The sequence below is a fragment of the Rhinolophus hipposideros genome (assembly GCF_964194185.1).
Source record: "Rhinolophus hipposideros genome assembly, chromosome: 17".
In the NCBI taxonomy this organism is placed as follows: Eukaryota; Metazoa; Chordata; class Mammalia; order Chiroptera; family Rhinolophidae; genus Rhinolophus; species Rhinolophus hipposideros.
Window position 1 is genome coordinate 11,954,013 of NC_138063.1, and position 26,482 is coordinate 11,980,494.

The 26,482-nt window shown below is 33.6% G+C and overlaps 1 protein-coding gene across 1 annotated transcript; it reads right to left on the minus strand.

Annotated features, from left to right (window-relative positions):
* Nucleotides 1-19: 19 nt before the first annotated feature.
* On the minus strand, nt 20-24,879 carry LOC308509746 (glutamate decarboxylase 1-like; the record flags this gene model as incomplete). Its single annotated transcript, XM_081078224.1, is given in 10 exon segments — nt 20-170; nt 2,652-2,741; nt 12,298-12,418; nt 12,504-12,567; nt 14,715-14,778; nt 16,496-16,555; nt 19,404-19,494; nt 22,009-22,064; nt 22,066-22,148; nt 24,862-24,879. Coding segments are annotated over 10 exon segments (798 nt in total).
* Between the last annotated feature and the right edge of the window lie 1,603 nt (nt 24,880-26,482).

Sequence of the window (26,482 nt, forward strand, 5' to 3'; positions counted from 1 at the left end):
ACAACTACATATGTTAGTATCATAAATCCTTCCCAACCCTTTCAATTTTATCAATAAAATAGTCAACAGCTGTTTGTCTTGTAGCAAGATTGGAAAAGACCATTTGAAAAAAACTTACTTTGCCCCCACACGGCTGGTAGCTTATCATGGCTGTGCCTTTCTCATTTGTGCTTTAATCTTTGGAGTGATCTGTGTGTAAATACAAATATTATTAAAAGAAAATTGTACAAGTAAATATTCTAGATGGCTACATAACCATCATTAACTTGAAGTAAATTGCAGGCAATTTGAAACTGCCAGGGATAATTTTTAAGAAGCGGCTTAGTACAGGGAGATAAAGCAGAATGCTCTATCTTTGTACTGTAGCCCTCATTACTCCACGATTCACAATTAACCAACTTGTAAAACATGCAAGTGTGCTAAGAGGCATTAATGAAAGTCATGTGACATTTTGCTTATATTTATATGGCAATTCAAGTAGAAGTTCTGGAAAAGAGATACAATGAAATAGGGAGTGGAAAATATAGCATACGTTGGTATTATAATTTTCATTATTTGAAATAATACTTCTTGCGTTTTTCTACAATGTCACTGTTTGGCAATAAAACATAGTTTCTTTGTAAAATTCAGAGACATAATTCTGTCTGTTTGCCTTGGACAGCTCCTAAAGCAACACCCCACACATGACACTGGATCATATTAGCATATTCTTGGGCAATTATTATAGGGCAAAGACACATGCGGGAAAGCCAGAGGAGCGCATTCGATAACTCCTTAACATGCCCCTCTTCTCTAAACTTCTGCTTCTACACACAGTTGACCTTTAAAATGACACAGATGCCATCCGTTACTTAACTTCTTACATAATGGCAATGCAGAAGCAAATATATATATGTGTGGTGTGTGTGTGTGTGTGTGTGTGTGTGTGTGTGTATTCTCTTTTAATGGTCAGACATTTTGTTTAATGTCCTTCCCTATTTAATATTTTTAATTAATAACAGGACCACAACAGGACCACTAAACAGGATATTAGATACTGCCTGCAATATTTTTTAAATTGTTTCCGAGCCCCCTCGCCTCCTTACAGAGCCCTAAAAGGGCCTGCTCTCTGGTGGAGGAGTTGGTATCTCCAGGAGCCAGCTGCTAAGTCTATAAACATGCGCCTCACTAACTCTCAGCTGGTGGAAATTACCTAGTTGAAGATAACGCTTGTATGTTTACAGTGGCCAAGACATGGAAACAATGAAAGTGTCCTTTGATAGATGATTGGATAAAGAAGTTGTGGTGTATATACACAATGGTTACTACTGTGCCGTAAGAAAAGATAAAATAGTACCATTTGAGACAAAATGGAATGATATTGAGATGATTATGCTAAGCAAAATAAGTCAGACAGAAAAGGTCTAGAACTATATGATTTCACTGATATGTGGGATATAAAACTGAAAACAACAAAGGAACAAGACAAACAAATGAAGAAACAAAAACTCATAGACACAGACAACAGTTTAGTGGGTACCAGAGGGTAAGTGGGAGGGGATGGTGGATGAGGGTAAAAAGGATCAAATATATTCTGACGGAAGAACTGACTCTGGGTGGTGAACACACAAGGTGTTGTATGAATGATGTATTACAGAATTGTACACCTGAAACCAATGTAACTTTACTATCAAGTGTCACCCCAATAAACTTTAATTAAAAAAAGAAGAAAGAAAAAATTAAGAGTGTCTCTTAGTACTTGTCTCAAACCATAAAATATTTAAACGAGGATCACTATAAAAAGCAAAAATCAAAACAAACGAACAAAAAATCTCTATTTTCTCTTAGCACTTAACAAGCCTAGTGAAATTTTCTGATGATATAAAAAGCTGATGTCCTTAAACGCTGATATCAGATGGTGTGTGTTCAACTTATCCTAGGGTTCCTCACATTGCCTGCAATAAGTGGTTGTGATGTTGGCATAACTCAAAGTGACAGTGATATTATAAAATGTATACATACGATGCATGCTTAAGATAGGTTAAAAACTTACAATAAATATATGTGATAAAGATCCTAGAAAGGTGGTGATCCTCCTTATTTTAATATAATTATTAAGGTAAAGATGACTTTCCTTTGGATTTTTTTTTAGGGTTGTTCATTGATCTGTAATAAAATGTCTGTCAGATTTTTGCTTCAATAACCTTATGATAAATATTTCAAGTTTGATAACACTTCTCTAAGTATCTCCGCTATTGCTCTTAGGAATTGAAATTATTTATAGTTGTCTTCTCTCCCACTAAGCCTTCTAGTCAACGTAGAACTAAGAGTCTATCTTATTCATTTTATACCTCTGGAACAATTGGTAAATATTAACTGATGAATGAATTAACAAAGGGTAGGAAACTCAGCTGATTTCGTATTAAAAATCCAATAAATATTTTTCTGTGATATAAAGGATGACTGGATTAATGTGCAAAATGACTGAAATCCTGAGATTTCGCTCTGCTCCATACAAGTACTAAAACAGTGGCTTGGGACCACACGAACACTATCTACTGACCAATCAAACTAACCAGACACATTATTTAAAAGGCACTATTAAAATTAAAAACACCACTCACACACACACACACACACACACACAAACACACACACACTTACAAACTTACTTTTTGGAGCTCTTGATCTCTTGCAAAACCTTTTGGGATATGTTTAAGTCTTGGTGGAAAGTACCAGAGGCAGACATTGGTGAATTTTGGCTAAATCAAAGATTAAAATTTTACAAGTATCATTAAAGCTCTACCTAATCCCTTAATTATTTCAGAAGTATGTTAATTAATTTAATGTTTAATATATTTTAAAAATAAGCCTAATACATGACAAGCATTGGACACAGAGATAAAAGAAATAGTCGCTGTCCTCACCAAGTGCCCGGTCTAGCACAGGCTCTTCTGTCTTTCTCCAATGCCTCTCCTATCATGTTTCTTAACAATTTTCCTATCTCTGTAGGGCATCTTCCCCATGCTCCGGTCTACCAATACCTTCAAGCATCTTTAGCCAGTCATCTCACCACCATTCCTCAAAATATTTAAACAAATAAGATTGGTTCTAGTTTTATATTTGTGTAAGATTAGATTAGGTTGAGTATGGATGATTGATTAGAGGAGAGAACAATTGAAGAGAGAAGAATATTAGCAAATAGAATATTATTGTAATTCAGGAGAAAATGGAGAGGACTTCACTAAAGTAATGGCTAGGGCTATACATAGGAGAGTTTACAATTCCAAAATCTTCAAAGGACAGAATTGATCTACTCTAGGCTTTCACGATGAATTCAATTCTCTCTCATACATAAAGGACGTCAAATATATGGTGATGAAAGGAGATTTGATTTGGGGTGGTAAATGCGCAAATGAAATATATATGTACAGATGATGTATTATAGCATCATACACTTGAAATCTATATAATTTCATTAACCAATGTCACCTCAATAAATTTAATAAAAAATAAATTAAAATAATATGTTTTTGAAAAGATATATAAGAAATTTCACTTAAATTATAAAAGCTCATTTCAGAGAGGAAAATGAACTATCAGAGAATGTATATAGTATTAAAAACAAACTCCTTCTCATCTAGTTTCCACTTGAGTCTGAGTGAGACTCAAAAAAGTAAGATAACAATATAGTCAGAGGTAGAATTTAGAAGACAGACAAAGCATCTTTATATCCTAATAGGTACTTTTATTAGTATGATTTAATGCATGCATTAGATACTTACTGGGCCTTGAAGAGTAAGATGGATATAACGTTAGCAGCAATCTCACTATTTTTCGTTAATATCTATTAATACTTAGTGCCATGATAATGATTTACCAAAGATTATCATATAATTTAAAGCCTGCCAGTGTCATATCATCAACTGTCTAGAAATCCAACTGTATATTTTAACATTGCCAAAACCAAAATCTCAGAACAATTAAATTACTCTTGAGTCAGTGCCAGAGAAATAAAAAAAGCAATTATAGCCAAATGTTTTCATTGTCTTAAAAATTAAAAGATTGAATATAATCATCCAGTTAAGTCTTTTTGACGCTTGGCTTATAAGACAAAGAACTTAAATTAAAAATGTTTTATAATCTAAATGATTGTATTTAGATAAAATATTCATGATAACTGTTAAGCATACTTTTTTAATTACCTCAAAATATTAGATAGGTAATAGATTCAGGTATTAATACTCAGCAAAACAATTACGTCATAAAGAAAACAACAATAACTAAAAGTCCTTGCCTCTGTATCAAACACAAGCTTAAAGTTATCTTTTTCCTTTAAAACACTATAGCAGTATTTTGCAAGTTCCATACATCCGTTAATCTGTGCTTCAGAACCACAGGTTCCCTATAATTTGAGCAAATAAAATTAAAGTCTCCATTAAAGTAAGTTCCTTTAAATTACATTGAAGAAATGCCTAAACTTTATTTAAATGTACTTATTTTAATAAATAATATGACATTATCTTACCACTAGTAGGTGTTATCTATTATTATTTTTATTTCTATCTCCTCAAACTGCTTTTACTCCCTACTGTCTGTAGAACTTGAGGCAAATTATTTAACCTTTCTAAGCTTCCATTGCCTAGACAAATGTTTACTAAGTATTTTGACATGAATTTTTCACCTGTCTAGTAATGTGGAACAAATTTTTTAAATTATATAATGCACAGAATATTTTAACACTACATACCTGGTATATATAGCAGAAGTTCAACAATTGTTAATGTTAAAATATTAGTTTTATACACTTGGTTTAATTTACTCTTAAAAGAACCCTAGAAGGTGGGTAACTGAGGCACAGAAAAATTGGCCAGTCTTTGTCTCCATTTGCCTTCTTTCCCTTGGTGATTTCTGTTGTCTTGTGGCTCTAAAAAGTACGCTTTTTAGGTTGATGACTCTTCCACTTATATTTCCAACTGAGACCTCATCTCTGAAGCTCAGACGCATATATTCAACTATCTATTTAAATCTCCACTTAGATGACAAAAAAAAATCTCAAAATGATATGTCCAAAACTGGACTCCTGATTTTTCTGTATAGACTTGTTTTTCCCAGTCTTCCCAATCTCAATAATATATCAGTTTTATCGTTCAGTTGCTAAGGCCCAAAAACATTAAACTTTTCTTAGCCTTGACCTTCCTCCTTTTCTCACATTCCACATCTGATATGTCAGCAAATTGTATTGGGTTAACCTTCAAAATGTAATTCAAATCTAATATATCTTAACCTATTCACAGCCACTATGCTAGCCCAATCATTCTCTCCTGCTTTATTGAAATTGCTTCCTAGATGATCTCTTTGTTTTTTCCACCCATCTATGTCCATGGTGAGGGTATGCATTCACAGTTATTCTAGGCTTGTGTAATGTAGAGCCTTTACATATGAGGTGGTACTTCAGTGTATTCTCAATTAATTCTCTACTTAAGCCTTTGTGATCAGACCTGGCTTCATGGGCATACAACCTGTACAGTCATATAGGGCCCATACTCAGAAGGGTTTCATACTTAATGTAATGCTAAATTTATCTTGGACTTGCGTGTTTTAAATAAAATCTAATGGGATAATGGATCATGCATGTTAGCTAAAGAGATGCAACATACATGTCTTCCGTTCTTGGCCACTCCATGCACACATAGCATTTGCAGTCGACAATGAGCATAGAATTCCACTGGACCTATAATATGTATGAGTTCAGTGACACTCAATGCAAGTACAAGGCAAAATGTTGTATCTACAACTCAATAAGCCAAATGTTAAGAGCCCCAAGAGGCCACACTTTCTGTTTAAATCAGAACTCGTTTCCAACAGAGACAAAAGGCAATGGTTCTAGGAAACATTAATAACTGAGGAATGCTTTCATATCCTTTCTCACATTATTTCCATGTTTTAACCAGCTCACTCCACTCTACAAGTAACTGCATTGATCGCCTTGCAGTGTCTTCACAACAGACATGCTTCTGTCTCAAAGCTTTTAAATTCAGTTTCCCTCTAACTGCACTTCCTTCTAACTAAATATCAGCATGTGCCCCTCTTCATGTTTCTGCTCAAGTATAACCTACTTATTGACAATTATCATCCTATTTAAAATTATAAATACTTACCCTTAGTACTCCTTTGTTCCTTATCCTTTTTCAATGTCTTATGTTTCTCCACAGGATTTATATATATAAATCAAAATGTAAAAAAAGTTTTCATTATGTAAACATATGGTCAGATCTGTCAACTCTCACAATTTTAAACAAATATTGGTTTGGAAAAAGCATTGTTAGTCTTCGATATGCTTAAGAATAGGAATGATTAAATATCAATGGATTCATTTATTGAGATAAGCACTTTATCACTTTATACTGTGCCAAATATTTTTCTTTAAGGGTAATCTGGTTCAGGGGAAGCTATAAGTTGTAAAAAACAAGAAAATCTTGCAGTAAAGTTAATTGAAATTACCGATAAAGAATATTCTTATTCTTAATTCTAACAAAGTGGGGCTAAGGATCCCGGAAGTCATAGGCATAGAGCTTATTATTCTCCACAAATCTTCCATATAGAATTTTTGGTGGCATTCATGCATATTAAATTGGCAATTTAAAATATCAGGACATCTGTCCTTATTGTGAATGCATCATCAAGTTTCTTGGAAAAGTACAAAGATTGAATAGTAAAGACAATAGTACTTTTATTCTAAACTTTATTGGACTCTGTTAGCCCCGATCCTCCAAAAATCAGACACCAAGATGGTATTAAAGGTGAAGGGTTTTATTAGTGGAAGTACCTGCATGAAAGACAGTGGGAAGGGCAGTTAGACAGTGAGAGCTATCAGACTGTAAACAAGTGTGACCCTAAGTGAAGGGGAAGAAGGAAGGTGGAATAGAAGCATCCTAGACTACCATGAGGTCCAAGGAAGACTCAGAAAAGTCATTGGGGAATCTTCACACCAAGTCAGCAATCAGAAGAGTCTCCTGTGTCTCAGGAATAGGATGCCTTAGAATCCCTGCCATGCTCAACCACTGGCTGGGAGAAAACTTTCGGAAGCATAGCCTCGGGGCAAATGTAATCATGAATTTAAGAGAAGCAGATGGGGCTCTTGGACAATTAAGCTCCCTATAGCATTTTCATGGCCAAAACATTCATTTTATGAATCCAAAGCCAGCCCAACCCATGTAGAAAATTCATCCAAAAGGAAGCTTTTGCCTTATATTTGTTTTTGCATTATAATCAAAGTTTGTAGAATCTAATGTTATGATTTTCTCCTTAATTATTTTGTAGCCTATCACAGTATTTTATGTACTTAATTTTGTTTGTAAGAAATGTGAATTTCATTAATGATGGCTCCTCTTTCTGCCATCCATGAATTATTCAATGTATAATTATAGTAAATAAGGAAAAATATATATTTTTTCATTTATGTCTCTAGACTTTGTTCCTCATGCCCATTAGTTTTCAACAGTACTGATGGAGGACCACATATGAAATGTTTAAATATTTAATAGCTATATACCATACTACAAACTTGCAAGTTAATGCCTCCCATTCAAGCCTGCCATGGATATTTACCTGAATGTAATTTCCGGTGTATAAGAATGTCCTTTAGTGGGAAAAGCATTCCCATTATACTGAGTTTTTGTCCCCTAGCCCCAGGAATGGCCCTGCTTATATATAACATCTGTTTAGGCCCCATTTTTATGAAATATTATCCATATGCAAAAGATGATGAGCCTGCTTTCTCATCATCACCCTATGAGAATTTTTGGCATTCCTGTTGTGCTATGAATTATATTAAGAAAAACAATATGGACTTATAGAAAAAAATGGATTTTAGATTTAGGTGAGTGACCAACTCTGCTTCTTAGAGTTAGTTTTCATCCATCAACAAGCTACTGTTTCTTTACCTATTTAATAGGCATAATAATACCTACCCAAAACAATTGTTGGGAAACATAAGCTCGATAACATATAAAGATTCCTAACCCGATAGACGTTCAATGAAGGGTCGGTCCATTTTATAGAGTTGATGTTGTCTTTATTTCAATGCCTTACTACCAAAAAGAATTTAAGGTGAGTTATCAATGTATATACACTATTAAAAGTGTTTTTTAAAGCCTGTATTAGAACAGGGTAACAATAAGGTTAGGAAAAAGTAGTTGATAAAAGATAAAGTTAGAAGAGAAAATTTGTGCCAATATCCTATACACTAAAGAAGAATCATGAATTTGCCTCTGTGATTCATGTTAAAGAACATATTTTCCCATTTGCATTTTGTACTAGGAGTTCCATATCCATCCAACAAAAAGCTAACCAATCATTCTGGAGAAGTGTACCTACTCTGGCACCGACACCTGAGGGAAGCCCCTTGAAATTCACAGGGTGGGAAGTGTATGACGTGGACAAGGTTCTCAAGGACATGCCGATAGTAACTTAGCTCACTCTTTAGGGCTTGTCTTCATAATGTCCCTCAACATGGAACAGTCAATGAAATAAAATCTAGAAGCACTTCCGTCAAAGTAAGGAAAATATTGTCATATTTCTGGATGAGAGCTTGCTGAGCAAAATTACTGTCAAACTTGAATGAATGACAAACAGTCTTGGAACTTAAAGGTATAGAGTGTCTCCTTTTTTCACATTTTTCATATTTTTCACATTCTAGAGGTATTAGACTTGCTGCTGGCCTCCTGTGTGGTATAACCATCTGCTTTCATCAAAAGGGTAATGAAATCTTTCTTATCTCCCCAGGAGTCAAATGCTTTCATTCTGGGTAGAAACCTCTCTCTCTCTCTCTCTCTCACTCTCTGTCTCTCTCTCTGTCTTTCTCTCTCTGTCTCAGCTCAGCTCGTATATAAGATTCCAGTTTCCTAATTTCCTTCTCCTATAGTATAAATCCCCTTTGCATATGTAGAGTGCTATGACATACCCTTATCATGTTGACCCAAGGGAGAAATGTGATGTGGGACATTGACACTGAGATATTCTGTAAGTAAATAATTGATTTTCCTCTAATCCAGAAACCTTATGTTTGCTGTAAGGATAAAATAAATAAATACAAATACTAAAAATTTGTCAGTCTAGTCAATTTTACACAAGGCCAAACCAAGTAGTTCAGGTATACAGCTCTCTGACATTCCGGCTTAATTCAGGCCAAATGAGTTTATCTGTATCTTTTGATCTGCTGGTCATAGCACATTAATGGATAGTTGAACTAATTAAGTGGATCAGAACCAGCTCTTCTTTAAATGAGATAAAGTAGGAAGTATTAGAGAATTTCATATGTTATAAGGTTTTTTTTTCATGAAATTTTTGTTTTAATTACTGTGTGTGTGTATGCACATTATTTGCAATTAAAAATACAGCATTTTCTTGAGAGATATTTAGGAAATAATGAGGCTATAATTTGAGGGTAGTAGAACTCTAAGAAAAAATACAATAGTCTATACTTTGTATCTAAAAAATAGGACCTAATAAAAGAGATGGCAATTCCTACCTTTGCTTTCCACATATAGAACTTAACAATATACCAAGCATTACTTTTTCTATAAGAAGCAAGTAACAATATATTATGTGTTTATGCTGGACACTTCACAAATATTATATCATTTGAGTCTCACAGAAACCTCACAGCACAGGTACAAATGGAAGAAACTAAAACATTTATATCTTATGTAATTTTCAAGATCATATATCTACACGATGATGAATTCGAGAGCTAACAAACCAGCAATTTTTCTTAAGAGTTTGTGGAAATCCAACTTTCAAAGCAAGAAAACTCATAGTCTTTTTAGGATAAGTTAATGGATCTAGGAGGAGGACCAGAATATGTTGTAGGGGAAATGGAATAAAAGTGATACCTTAAAAAGGAGAATACTTCATGTGCATATGTCTTGAGTGCCCTATTTACACATGTAAATATTTTGTCTTTAGTCTACCTCAAACTCCCCTTTTAATCTTTTGTTAGCTAAGACTTGGAGACTACTTAAAATATTTTAAAACAGTATAATCAATATGACTCTTATCTATCATTTCTGATGTGATGATTAAGGTACAGTTAGGCATTAAGGTACCAAATATTTATAGTACCTACAGTCTGTCATACATTGTGCTGGGACAGTGGATTTGTGGTAAGGAAACGAGTGGAAGAGCTCTGCCCTCTTCTGTTACAGGAGGTTGGGGAGTAAGGTTAGGGCTAGACACTAAACAAAATATGGCATATATGAATGTAAAATTGTACCATGAGACACGCTAGGAAGGCATTTGATGGTGCTATAAGAGAATATTCTGTTCTCAAGGTCAAGGATTTCACCTAGTCTGAAGGTCAAGGAAGTCTTCTGGGTAAAAGTCATTTTTGATATCAGTAGGAGCTAAACAAGAAAAATGTTGGGGGGAGGGTATTGTGGGAGTGAAGTAGAACCAGACATTGATAGGCAGAAGGAGAAGCATATGTCAAGATCATAAGGGAGGGAGCTGCTCTATACCTTCTTGGAACTAAAATGTCCACTGATATGAATGGCAGAAAACAAAAGGAAACACAAGATGGAGTGAGAATGCAGAGACTACCCACCCATCCCCACCTTCCCCACTTTGTACACCAGGTCAACGATTTTAATCCCCAACTTAAAAGCAGAAAGAAGCCACTGAACCTGTTTAAATTTTACATTATGAAAAGGTACTTCTGGATGACAGAAATTATATGATTAGCATTTCATTCCAAAAACACATAGTATTTTCTCTTTGCACAATTAAATAAAGGATATTTAAAATCAGTTTATTTTAGCAAAATATATGTACTTATTATTGCCTTTTCAGCATCAGAAAACATGTTCATTAAATACTGAATATCCTTGGTTTGCACTGCTCATTAAGACATGAGTCAAAATGCGCTATATGCAACCTTGGGTATCAAAATGGCTTAATAGATAAGAGTCAAATGTTCCACTTAATATAAGGCCACACCAAAATAAGCTTGTTTTCCAAAGATGACCTTAAAAATAGTAAAAGCTTAGTGTTGTAGAGATTCTTCTCTATTTCCATTGACCATCTGTTCTTTAGGAAAAAGACAAAAAGAAGTACAAAACAAAAAGCATTTATTTCTTTGAAAAACAAATGATAAGTCATTAGGTAGAATAAAATGTACTATTTCAACATACTCATTATGGATGAAGAAATCAGGGGAGACTGCAGAAAATTTGTATTTGAGCCCTAAACATAAAGGTGTCAGAAATCTGAAAGCTGAATATAGACTTGTTAGCATAGGGGACAGAGAACAAACTCAAAAGCTTCTTAAAAAAAAAAAAAATAGTACAGCCACATTACAATTTCTGGGTGCTGGACACACATCAGTGGAGAGGAAGGATTATTAGCCTGTTAACCTGCAGGCTTCCAACACACAGCAGCTGCCGTGTTATTGATGGAATACTGAAGGGACGTTACTGTCATACGGCCAAAGGAGCAAAATCTGAAGCGGAGCTAATGGTTCCAGCCAGAGTTGATGGGAACGACCTTAAGTGGAAGAGAATAAAGATTCTCTCAGACTAGAGGAGATGATGATGACATGGGCACTAAGTACTCAAGAGGAAGCAGGAGGGCCAGCTCAGGAAGTTTATAATAGGAAGACAGCCACTTTATTTTTGTACCCAAACCCTTTGGAATGCTTGTAAGAGAGAACAAAAACTAAGCTGTAAATAATAGCTACATAAAATGTGTTTACGTCTTTGACAACTAAAAAGACACAAGAATTCTCAAGTTGAACTTTATAATTGTATATTTTATTGTAGGAGATCGTAAGGTTATATAGCATCATATTTACTCATGATGGAAATAAAATACATACATGTAAGTGGAAAAGAATTTCATACAACCATCGATTTGTACTTTCTACGCTAAAACTATATGACAGCTACTCATAGTTACCCACACTTAAAATGAGTCCTAATTTTGGCCCTACACTCTGAGATGACAAATTGGTCAGTAGGCCAGATGTGACCCCATAAGAGAGGGTTTGTTTGTTTGTGTGTTTTTAATAAGTGAGACATGAATGATCAGGTTTTCCACAGACCTCATTATGTCCATTGTCTCACCCCAGATCTTGTCTACATAGAGTTACTTATTGTCTGAGCTCTATAGTTGTCCGATTTTGTACCCAATGTCTGCCACTGAGAGATCAAAGGTGAAGGTCAGTTTCCTCAGTAGGGCAAATTGTTTTGCACTATGTTAATTCAATGAGGCCATCATTATTTTGGTTTTAAACATTCACAGTGAAGCTAGTCTCATTACCAAGACATCCAGCATGTCACCACTGAAACATAGAAATCACTTACTTTTTCCTGAATCAGGATAGCAGAGCACTGAAGGGGGACACCCATGAGTTTATGTGGATCCCAGGTCACAGACTTGGCTCTAGGGGACAAAACAGCTCTAATTAACGGAAGAGAAGCCTAAACAGGTTCCTTTGCTTTCACCAGCAGTGACCCAGGTCTCACCTTTTATGCCACTGAGTTTATAGGCATGTTTTCTAGACAGCAGCAATCCACCTCCCCACGCTGCCTACAACACATACAAAGGACATGTGTTCTTATATGATTTCTCTTTAAATAGCATCGACTACTTTTTCCTAAGTTAAATTTATTTCCGAAGTTGATGAAGATTTAATTGCTATGCTAGATAATTATAAACTTGGCTATAATTATCCTACTTTTAAGAATAATGCATTTTAAAATCTCCTCCTATGAATTCTCATTGTCTATTCGTGACACAATTAAGTTTTCGGTTCCTAATTAATTCAAACAGATACCTTCTGTATAATTTTCAGAGACAAGATTTAAAAAAAGTTGGCATCAAATTTGGCAATAGTAATTAAAATCTCTACATACAATATAACTTTAAATTTGTCCAACTCTAATTAAAGCCAAAGAATGTTTTATCCAAAGTTATCATACTAAATTAATAGCATCAAAAGTTTTGATTTCCTTAACAGATATTAATTAACATATATTAGAGTAATGGGCTAAATCCTTTGATTTCAAATCGGGTTTAACTATCCCTTCAACTTGATTTTCTACATTTTTGGTTGAATATTGATAGAGGTTTTGACTTTTTAAAATCACTTGATACATCTGTGTTTCTTTCCATGATACTGTACTAAGTCCATGAAAAAATTTTACGTAAATAAGACTATTCTTTCTCTATATTTATTCATTATAAAAATTAGATAACGGAGAAATGTTCTTGTCTGTAATGCCAATTCGGAGATGTTAAGGAGTGTTCATAGATATATATTTTTAAGGGAAATTAGGAGCCAGACTAACGGATGGGACTTACGTCCACAGGCATCCAGAGTCTGTGCGTGTCACGAATATCTGTGCGTCACAGAGAGGGTCAAAGTTCCCAAACACTGCTGCCCACTGTGGTAATGACACAAAAAGGAGTTTGGGCCAGGTGATGACAAAAACTGAATCATTCTTACAATCTCATGAAGCCCAGAGAAATGCTAATATTGTTACTTCACCGTTACATTTCTGAACCTCAGGAAGCTGGATAACTCTGATTAAGGGCATTAAGTACCTGGCAATTTCAGGTACTTAAAGTACTTACAGGATTGGAGAAAGAAGCTTCATCACACGATAAACTAATATCACTGCTTCTGAGTTTCATTTATTATTACGACTCTGTGAATTTATTTTCGGAAAAGAACGCCACAAAATTAGAGATGACCAAATTCCTTTAGTTAAGAAATATCCTGGTAACTTTTCTTTTGATATCTAACTGAAACAAAATTATTAAAATATATTGCAACATTACCTAATTATTTCACTTTAATATTATTTAAAAACGTTCTACATTTAGGGATTATTTCACTTCTTGAAGAAGTGAAATAATCGATAAAATCTTAGTTGTTTTCCACTAATGAAAATAAGTAAAAAAATAATAAAGATGCATTTGCACGTTAAATGTACAACACACCTTTCTTTTAGTTTGTAATGTATTTTTCTATAACTCAGCTGGAATCATCTTTCCCCTTAAAAATACAAATCCACACTGACTTATTATGATTGAATAAACATACCAATTCTACCAATTAGAAGAACAAACGATGTGCAAGATTTTTAAAAGATTCACTTTTAATAACTCCCAAAGTTATTTATAGCTGTATAAACAGGCATTAGGTAAATGCTCAGTTCCCTAAAACCAATGTTAATTATCACATTGTTTTAGTTAAAGAATTCTTAATATACTACTCAGTCATCTTAAAATTTGTATTATTTATTAATCAGAAGATTCTGGTCTTTCTGAGAAAGATACAAAATGATAATCTTTTTTACCTTCCCTCCCTTCCTCTCTTTCTCTCTCCCTTCCTTCCTTCCTTCCTTCCTTCCTTCCTTCCTTCCTTCCTTCCTTCCTTCCTTCCTTCCTTCCTTCCTTCTTTTCTTTCTCTCTTTCTGTCTCTCTTTCTCTCTCTCTCTCTCTCTCTCTCTCTCTCTCTCTCTCTCTCTCTCTCTCTTCTTTCTTGTTACTAAACTTTAATTATAAAGACCTCTTGACATCAAGGTAGAAAAATCAGGTATCGAAGCTGAGGAGGAGGGGAAATAGGGTGGCATGAATTCAGGTGGCCTCATGTTTCTTCACAAAAATTTCTGAGAAAAAAAGATAGTCAATATTTTTCTATTCTCTACAGCTATCAGATTAAAACCTACCATGCCTGTTGATGATTCACTAGACACATTCTTGTTAAAGTCAGGACTAAGGTAAGGACGCGCACTACCGTAAATATTGTAGTATTTTTTCCTAAAGAAGTAATCTATTTGTTAAATAGATTAGGTAGGTAGGTAGGTAGGTAGGTAGGTAGGTAGGTAGGTAGGTAGGTAGATAGATAGATGATAGATAGATAGATAGATAGATAGATAGATAGATAGATAGATAGATAAAGTAGATAGTAAAATAGGGAAAAAACTTAATTGGAGTACATATGGTTGTACACCTGAAATACCTAAAATTGTTTATTAAAAAACTTGAAAATAAGAATGTTGAGCAATTGAGTGATGACAAAAGTAAATTATGTTCCTATTTTTAAAAAGTAATCATTGTGAATAATATAATGTATCCTATTCATAATCGTAAAAAAGATGTAAGATATCTGGGAGAGGGATTGTCAGGAAATGTGCAAGGACTATATATATATATATATATATATATATATATTTTTTTTTTTTTTTTCTATGTGTATATATATATATTTTTTTTCTATGTATATATATATACATAGAAAATCAAACAGCTTGAGATAAACACTATGTTGAATAATAAATTTATAAAATGTATTTGTAAGATAGTTTATATTTATATATTTTATATTTCAAAATTTCCTAAACATGTAAAAATTTCTTACAAGCCAATAAGAGATAACAAACTACCAATAAAAAATGAGCAAAAAGCAAAGAGTATATTCATGATAATATACGAGTACAATTAGCTGGTCGGTACATTAGAAGATTTCCATTGCTTCAAACAACAAAACATCATTTTTGTCTATCATAATTTTCAAGTATAAAATTATTGATAATATTTAGCTTTCATGTTATATATAATAAGGTTGTCAATTAACTCAAAAAAATATATATTGGTCACATTCTTTTTCTCTTCATTCAATATTAAAGAGAACCAGTACATCTGTAAAATTTTTATGGCTTGATTTTTTTTTTGGTAAAGATAGAAGAATGTTTTATATTTTAATCCTATTTTTTCTGTTAGTTTCTCATATGTTGAAATTAAGTTTTAATCCTGACTTATGTATATTGCTAATCTATAGAGCCTATATTGACTAGAAAGTTGTGTTTTTCACTTTCCAATATCAATGTGTAAATAAAGACAGAGATGACTGAATATATTTAACGTAAAGATGAAGGCAATGTTCTCAGTCTTTCAATTACTTTATCAGTTTATCTTAAGAGATTCTTAAAATTTGGAAAAATCTATGCTTGATACTTTCTTGTTCCGAAACAAATAATACAATGCATGGCAATGTAGTCATGCCCTTTGTTTTTATTGCTGGATATTGTTTATAATGGGCTACTAATATGCCATGGAGTTCCGATATACTCCAACCTATGGAAGAGAAATAGTAACTGTTAACCTAATTTCAAAAATCAGAAATGTCTTGATAATTTGAGAGTTTTCTGAAAGAAAAGTGGTGCCAAATCACTGATGTTATTTTTAAAATATCCTTCCTTAAAAGTGTTGAGGGAAAGATCAAATAACACAATTCATAACTTTTAGATTTCTGGAAGCTTTGTAATTATAACCAACACAAAGGCTTATGAACATTTATCTCTCAAAAAGAATAGTATTCGTTGATATATATTCTGAATGTCTCCTAAATATATATTTCATTTAGCTTCTAGAAATGATTTCTTGCTTTTTCTTACCAGGTGACAATATTCCATCTGCTTCTGTTTCTACCTAGGCAATAATTTCATACATTTTCTTGAGAAGGATTATCTCCACGACAGTAAATACTAGGGCTATTTCATATGTAAACCTATAAGACATATACAGAAATTCTGTGGATTATATGAAAGAAGATAAATAAAATCATGTGTGAGATAAGATTATGCAGATTTTTGTATTTTACAGTAGATTGTGCAAGAAACAGTTAAATTTTATATGCTCATATTGCTCCTTCCAGATTAAGAGTAAATTATTTCTACAAAGAAAATTGCATTGCTTCCACTGTTTTGTGCAGTAGCTGAGGATTTCTCTTCCAACAAAAGTAAATTTGAAAGCAGCTTCCATCTCCTCAACACACACACAATACTGCTAGAACCAGAAACTGCCCACTTACTATCATGAAAACATATAAGCCATGTAAGCGCATGGTGGAAAGCTCACAAACTTAATTGTCTGAATTCCCCGTGGGCAAGTTACATAGACACATGTGTAGAGCTACAGACAATGTTTTGCAGAACATGAAAGAGGTAGAAAAAGCCTTTTCTAAAAATTTATTGATAAATGTTTTCTACCGTAAGATTGTGCTTTAAGCAAACACAACCAAAAAAGACTAAACACTTATATTTTCAATAACAGCTTGAAGCAAGTAGATGGATCAAGAGAAGAACAAGGTGAGAGCCATGGAAAGGAATTCAGAGAGGACCATTATGGGGACTCTTCTCTAGGTCACACTGTGAGGTCAGACTTGGTTTCACAGAAAGAAGAAATTGGGAATAGAAAGGAGGCTGTGAGCTTTTCTCAATATATACCATTATAACAAATAATTACGTATTTACAATGGGTTCTGAAATCAAAGAGTGAGTGGGTTCAGTTATTTTCAAAAAACCTTTTTATTTGTCCTCAGAAAATTTCTTAAGGATTTCTTTAAGTGTTCTTATGTAAATGGTATCAGGTACCACTTATGTACCACCTCAGATGCCCTCAGCTTGTTCTGTCTCTAAGGCCTCCGGATAACATTCAGGTCCAGCCACCACCATGATCTTTCACTCAGACACACCCACAACCTGACAGAAAATTACCCCCCACCTACACTACAGTCATTGACCTCCAATCTGGGGGCTTCCTTTTGGCTAGACATGATAAGTGGTGGAATCAGCTCAAAGTCCCAAGGATGCCCAAGCATTGTGTATGAGGAAGTTAATATACCACAGTGCAATTTTTGGCCATAGGAGACCTGGTTGGGCATAAATCCTTCCCCTTCCTCCCTACAGATGGACTGACCTTAGAAGCAGTCACTTACAAAGGGCAACACTCTTGTTATACTAAAGAGGTCTGTAATAACTCCAACATCACCATTCTGCCCTGTCCTGACACCGTTCCTTCTTCCTCAGCCCAGCTCCTTGAGATGGCATGCCCTAATAAGGTAGCAACGTAAACAGAGACCCACACTAAGAAAAACCATTGCCTATTTGAATGAAGATTCTAGTTCTAAGAGGAACAAAGTAAGAAGCATGCCATACACACTTCTATTTCAACAAGGCTCATTTCTGCCAGAATGTGCCGTGTCAATTTCAGCTTCTACACACACTAACTTTTTCATTCTATTTCAGTTCCATGGAGGAGGCATTCTTATTTTCAGACAACAGAGACTCACTGAACTTCACGGCACCTTAGAGCAGTAGAATTAGGACTTGAATCTGGTTCTCTTTATTTCCACATCACATTCTTTCCCACACTCTCAAATTATGGCAAAAGATATCCAACCATTAAAAATGAGGGAACTTCAAAGTTAAAGACCTCTCTCAAATCCTTTCTCTTTGCATCGCCCATGTGTTCTTTCTGCTATTTTCTCTGTTTAAACCAAGAATCAATAGGTTCCTCTCACAGAGGATGATTAAGTTTCATAACAATGGGATTCCAAACAATGGAGTAAGATTTATAAATTGATTTTTATGTAACAATTTATATAACATACAGAATACATCATATTGTCTTATAAGATATAGTTTTTTAAAAGTAAAGTATTGCTCTATGCATGTTTAAATGAAGGGCCATAGTCAGGCAATAAAAATTAAAAATAGCTATAAACTATGTAGGCCATTTCTATTTGCATTTCCCATCTATAAAATGCTGATTACTGCTATGAACTATGCACCATTAAAATCCCAGTGATAACCAAACAGTTAAAATAAACTTCATTTTTCCACGTAGCAAAGCAGTCTCTCCTCATAAATGTTTAGTTCTTGGTTTTAAAGTTTAGATTTCCACTAGCTCTCTCTTTTGATTGCTAGTTAAATTATATTAACATCTGACACAGACTGTTTCTTTCAATTTCCTTTCTAATCACTTCCCGATCCCCTTTAACGACGACAATTACTGCCATAAAACTAACCGGACTTTAAAACACTGCAGCTGTGTGTCTAATTTTCGTATGACCAAAAGTTTTACTGTGACAAAGGTCAAGACTTTAAAAGAATCACACTGGAATTAGATGTAACTTTTATTAAAAGATTCCTTTCTTCACCTTCTATCCGATTGAGGTTCTAATTTATATTCAGGAAACTTTTCATACACTTGAGTGTCTTTTAGACTGCTATGTGCTGTGGGCTCTTCTGTGTCCTGCTGAAATGGTTCTAATCCTAGAACTGGACTCCTAGTCAGCGTACTAATGATTCAGCCTAACCAAGTGATGGTACTACTTACCAGGGAATTCGGATCCTGAAAGTTTCTAGAGACTGTCCAAAGGACGAGGTAAACCACAAATATGTCACCCAGGGAACAGGTAGAAGCTTTTTTGCATTTCTCTCAGGGTACAAATTTGTGGTTTTGATACAGCAAACATCATATCCAACAAAATGTAACTTCCACAATCGACATCTCCACTCTCGCTTACAAGCGTCTAATAGTCTCACATTCCTTCGTCCCAGAAGGGTACTCACATGTTGGTATTTGCAGCGGCTGTCAACCATTCTCCTGCAAGTCCAACCACATCTAGCCCACTGGAGAGCTGGTTTAAAACGCAAAGATATCCTGGAAAAAAAGACAAAATGGTGAAAGGGCCAAGATGAAAACTCAGGGCTAAAAAGTGGTTAAATTTGATAGCAGCGTCTCAGTTAACAGGTATTCATGGATCAAACATAAGAAGTAATTATTTCATTTAGTAAACATTACTGAGCAACTGTCCTATGTAGAAACAGGTGGGCATAGCTGCTACCATGTAGATCTTCCTGACTGATGGAAGAAAAAGATATCAATCAAACAATGACACAAATGTATTTAATTACAGTTGTGAAAAGCATTTCAAAGGGAAAGATCAGCGTGCTACAAGACCATCCTAAGGAACACAAGGCAATGAGCGGAGCTGGGAGGCACTCTATAGAGAAGGCTCTTAGAGGAGCTTATCTATCAGGGAAGACCTAAAGTTTGTGTTCTGACAAAGAGTGAAAAAGGACCATTACAGTTGTGAAGAGTAGTTTATGAGAAGACCTTGAGTTGAGAAAGCTGCTCAATGGTGAGCATCCCATCCTGTGTCTCAAGTAGAAAAACCAAGGATGAGGTATGCATAACTACTTCAATGAATGGGGGAGGGACCATCTAGAAAATTAAATAATTTTCACTCAAAAGATGCTTATATATTTTTTGGAGAAAATATCAGGTTCCTTTTACAATGTTTTTTTTTTTCCCCTCAAGATTTATATTTATAAAGAATCATCGAGCATTACTTGTCAAATCGAACAATCAATATTCAACTCCATGTAAATTAATAGTCCTCTTCTGAGCTGCAAGATAGATTGTTCTTTGCATTTCTTTAAAAATGCACCTTAAAGATGATGCACATCAGAACTCTTGGTGGACTCTTTGTCCCTCTAGTAAGTTACCCATGTTTTCAAAGCCCCCAACCCTTAGCACTCTCATATGGGAATAGAGGCTCATAAGTGCTCATTAAATCGAATGGAATGTAATGTCTGAAAGTTGTGACTGTGTTAGCAAAGTCTTCCTTTTTATTATTGACTTTTCACTTTCTGGGCATCTTTGCTTTTTTCCTCTGCCCTTGATATAAGGAAGTGCAAACAGAAGGGCTGGGCCCCTAGAGAATCAGTCTACATTTGCAAAGCTGCTTAAGGGAAGGAAAAAGAATTTGATCTGCATCTGTCAGCAGTGCTTCCCAACAGCCCCACTATTTTTCAGAACTTCCTCTTGCTTTTTTTACCTCTAACTAAAACTTATATCAACTTCACATTCACTTTGTGTGGTTGAATTTGAGTTTTTAAACATGCCTTTTATTTTGGAATCTTATGAGGCTTTCTTTTTGTCTTATTTAGTATTTTTTTGGTTGAAAATATACTACAGGTTATAGAAGTGCATAGAATAGAGAACATTATATACAGAACAGTATTTTTCTATGCGTACATACAGATTATCTAGGTATTTACGTATCGATTTATAATAAATATATTTGCAAGATTAACTGAAGAATGTATTTATTATAAATAGGTAGTTTTATGTGTGTGTACATTTAAACAGTTTCACACAAAATTTAAAATATAATTACATATAATTAAAATCATATTGAGCATATTATTTTGTTGTACAGCTTTTTAAATAATTGAAATTATATGAGAAATTCCTTATGACTCTCCTAGGACTTTAAATGTAATCCTCTCAAAGGATATCCATAGTTTACATAAGATAAATGTCAAAATAAGGATTCTTCTGTTTTTTATTAAAATTAATGCGACAAGGAACATTCTCAAATATAAATCTTAAATATAAGTCATGTTTGTTGGCATGGTTGATCAGTTTGGTTTAAAGATAAAATATTTGTGATGTTTAAACTTTTGGGGATGTCAAAAATTCATTATTAGAAGTGTCGATTTATTTGATGTCTATCAAATACAAGGCAGGGGATCATATACGAATAATTTATAATTATTAAAATCATAAAATATTTTCCAAGATCACACAATAAAAATGAATAACAAGGTCATGGATACAGGTTGTATTTGTATTCATTTTCTTGTCTTTTTTTAAAGATTGTGTTCTTTCCAATATATTAGTGTATGTTTAAAATTTTAGGAAGAGGGGTACATAGAGCCTATTTAAGCATCATTTGCTCCTGGAAGTATCGTTGCTTTAAGTGGTTAAGAATCAGGTCACAATGAAGTTAATTTTATCAGAAAACAGCTCCTAAAATTTAGGATGTATATATAATTATACATATGTATAATTTTAGTGCTACATATTTTATTGATGTAGAAAGATAATCAATTGAGCATCAATTATGAATATGATCAAATGAAATAGATAAATAAAAAAGATAAATAAAAATTGTACATTTAGTTGTCATTGGGATATCTCCCCAAACCAAAATCATTTAATTTATTTTTTTGTTAATTAGTAAGCAAATTATATAGGATCACACCAATTTTAAAATATACTGGATAAATAATTTAAATGAATAAAAATGAACCAGTTTTCAACAGAAATGTAAACTCAAAGTTATTTACTAAGTCTTTAGTTTAGGCACACCAATTTGAAAATCACCTGTTTTAACACCATATTTTGAGGTGTCTGTGCAATCAACCAGTAACTGCTCCAGAGTCAGAGAGGTCAGACAGCTTTGAGTTAAATCCATCCAAACTGTCAAGAAGTTGATGAGGGTGATGGAAGTCCAGTATTGTACTCTTCCCATCAGAGGTTTATTTGAAGTATTGCAGAAGAACATTTACCACTTGTAGCAGAAAACGTTTTATTAAATCTAGAGGAAAAATAAACAACAAGATCAATAACTAGAACGCCACAGAAAATTACCATGGGTTAGAGTTTTAATCCCTGGAAATTAAAGATATTAAAAAGCCGGGACAGATAGCAAGTGCAGTAGCACTTGTCCAAGTCCTTTTCCTTACCTTCTTTTAAAAACCCATTGGATAACAATCTTCACTAAAAATAAACTATTTTAGATTAATGCCATTGATAATCCACCCTTCAAGATGTCCCAGACAGACCTTATTTGATTGTCTTGTACAAAAAGGAGCTGGTAATTGTTATTTAAAAGTAAGTCAAAGGATCAGTCTTAAGGAAATTATAATTGCTTCAATAAATATGTAGATGACAGAATTTTTTAAAGGATAAATCAACATTTGCTAATGACATCTATACCTGAAGCAGAAGCATTTGATAAGTTAGTTGATAAATTTTTCTCTGTAAGCATCTTTTTTGACATCTTTCTCAGTTGATTACAAAATATAAACAGATTGTTTTCTTCTTTGTTTCTTATATAAGTTGAAAGAAGAAAATATTTTGTGATTATTAAAACATACTGGTAATATGAACTTACTGCTTTTATCTGTAATCAAATAATGCCTCCAAGGAATTCATAATGATTGAAATTCTTTTTTTTAAAATTAAAGTTTTTTTAGGGTGATAATCGTTAGTGAAGTTATGAAATTCTCATTTAATTCACATGTGATCTCTGGTGGATAGGTTTAACTGGTGAGAAACACTAATTCTACTGAAATTATGTGATTATTTATAATTATTTATAACCACATAGAGAGCACATGATATAATTCTTGATTGTTAGTTTTATATCAGTTTAGTGTACAGGATTCGGAATTTAGTACTAGTTAAGACTTACCATCTTTAACTATAAATAACAATGCCTACTACATAGTAAGATCCTGCTATTAACATTTAGCTATATATAACAATGTCTACTCTATACTAAGAGCTCTAAGTGCCTTGCACACATTTCTTTTTTAACTTTTTTAAAATTAGTTTCAGGTGTATAAAACAATATCATAGACATTTCACCCCTCATAAAGTGATAACCCCCTCCCCCAATCTACTGCCCCCCTGACATCATATATATTACAATTCCATTTTCTCTGTTACCTGTGCTGTACTCCATGTCCCATGACCACACATATATTATAGTTGACATGCAATATTATTCAGCTCCAGCTTTAGGTGTACAGCACAATGGTCAGGACTTGCACACATTTTAATCCTCACAATAATCCTACAACATTAGGGCATTTTCCCCAGTAAGTAGATAAAGAAACAGGTTTAAAGAAGTTATGTAATCATAGTAATTAACACTTTCTGAGAACAGACTGTGGCCCAGGCACTGTTCTAGTATCTCACATGTATTTTTTAATTCAATCATTATAACATAGGGTCATGATGTAGATACCATTATTTTTAACAAAAAATGGCTTTATATGGTGAAACTAGAATTTATAGACTTCTGTTTGAATCTAAAGACCAAAGATAACTTCTCTAAAAATTAATATTTGAAAATAGAACGTCCTGAGGTCCTCTTCCATAAAAACATTAAACCAAACATCTAATCGAACAAACAAGTCATTCGTAAATATCTTTCAAATGTTCTGCCTAATGTGGGGGGGGGAGGTAATACAAACTATAATTCATAAAATTAAGGTACTTACTTACAGTTATATAGAGAAAACATGAAGCAATCAGAAAATGATTTATGGCTAACTTTTGTAGTTTAGATTTTATAAGCTTAGTAGTATTAATTGTTTCTGGCTGTAATGGATTTTTCTTAAAATAAGCTATTTTCCTATGCATTCCAGATTGCTTTTGTTAAGACTGTACCAAGATTACTTTGGTTTAATTTTTAAGCATTGATACAACATTCAAGCACTTTTAAGTGTTTATGTTTGACAGATAAGAATGTTTTGTCGCAATTTTTCCCATAAAGAATTAAATCCTACATGAAAAATTGTACATAAGAAAAGACTGTATAAATTACAAAAAGGTGAGATTTGCAAAGCATGCAGTATACTTGAAAACAAATTCCCATGAACATTTTGACCCAGTAGACATATAGTAGATTATTCTTTGTGCAATTTTTTTCCTATAGGAAAACTGCTTTTGATTAAGTTTCATTGCTGTAAACATTGAATAGTAATTTATAAAAAATAAATCCTCAAGGGACTACAGGTTTAGAAGCATCTCTTTTTTTAAATAATTAGTGAAAACAAAAATCACACACACAAAAACATGAAATTAAAAAAAAATTCCTATACTTGAAACAGTATTACAGAAAGTTTATAAAGGAATTATGTAGAAACTGAAAGATTTGATATATTGACATAAGAATTATATTCCATTAATAGTCCTCTATATCGACTCTACCACCTAAAACTATGTTAAATTTGTATTTAATAACAAAATTGTTGTTTTAAACACATAAGATAAAGATTGCTGATACGCTTTTATCAAAATAATGTTAATGATTAGTAACCATAAAATAAGCAAGATTTGTTTGACCGTCTGTAGTGCTTGACAGGTAACACTCAAAAGCCCACTCTCTTAGCTAATAATAACTCCCATTTAATTCCCATTTCTTCTCACAAAATTTCAACTTACTTGCCAGGATATATCCATACTCCTTGAAATCCATGTACTGTGAAAAAATAGTATCTGCTTTAAAAGAATACCTGGAACTAGAATGTATTTTTATGCAATGGAAAAGAACTTGATCATCAAAGATGTGTAACTGCTCTAATTTATAATATAGACTTTTTTAAAGTACTTTTTTGATGACACAGAAATTTAAACAATTCCATTATTTGTAAAAAGGGCAGGGATGCAATGCCTTTATTTGCTTAGAGACTTAACTGACAGATGATTGTAATGTATCTGGGTTGAAACATCAGTGCTTTTTAAAAGTAAGATTTAATGTAAAAAAAAAATGGGTTTCAACTTTCCCTCTGACAATTACAATTTTCATCTTCAGGGTGAAGTAAGGGTGAAGTATTAGGTACTTAATAATAACATTCTAGAGTAGAAATGAAAAAAAATGCATGGGCATATTAATAGTACAATTCAGAGTCTTGTAACACAGGAATGAATTGTTGCTTTTTGGATTGAATAAGATATAAAGTAACCCAAAAATACATAATGATCATCACTTCTGAGTCCCATTTCCGGGTACACATTTTCTCAAAAATTTATCAAATGTCAATTTGTGCCTTGGTATTATAACTATTGAATCGTTTGCTGATCAACATTATTTGTCTATATTAAGCAAGTTAAGCATGTTAATGAAAGACAGTGAAAAGACTGATGATTCACATAACAAAATCACCTGGGAATACACTGGCCTCTATTCTTACTTCACTCTAATAATAATAGAAAAAAACCTTGTGGATTATCAAAAGCCATCAACACCTTCCAGCCTAATTTAGGCCAGTTATTACAACCTTGTCCTCATTAAGGTGTTCCCTCAAAGCCTGCAACAAACAAAAATATAAATGTTTGATGATTTGACAACCATTTGTTCCTTTCCTTTCTCCTCTTTGTATTGCTTTCCAGTGGAGTTGACTGATGATTGTGGAAGTGACACAGCAGGGGGAAAATAGAAAAGTCAAGCTCCAAAGAGCCCACAGTTGTTTTTCCATTTCCTTCAATGATCTGTAGAGTTTCTTTGCTCTAATAGTGTCACTACATCCACAAAGAAGATTGTCCCATTGTCCTCATTCAGAAAAGATGAAATCTTCTCATGACTCCTGGACACCTACTCTCCTCCATAAATACACCCACCCACATTCTTCCACTGCTGCACTGTGAGACAACCCTCACATACAGAGCTCATCCTACCCCCCTCTCTCCATTGTCATCCTCAGGCCACTCCTTTATCACACATTATAATCACTAGCACTCTGTGTTCAAAAGGACTCAAACAATCCCACTTCGGAGGAAATGGGTTTCAAGCCATAAAGTACTCTTTAGCTATCATTCCATTTGTTTTCCCATCAGGTCCTAAGTCCTAACAATTAGGTCGTTATTTATAGACATGCTGAGCATAAAACTGACACTCTCCAGCCCCAGCGGAAATTCATGCTTTTAAAAAAAAGTTTCACTTTAGCCTAATTTATACATTTGTAAAACACATAAATTGAAATTCAAACTCACAAGTTTTCTCTAGAGAGCATGTGAAAGCTTTCTTACATTATACTGCATAAGACAGGACTGAAGAAAGGGGAAA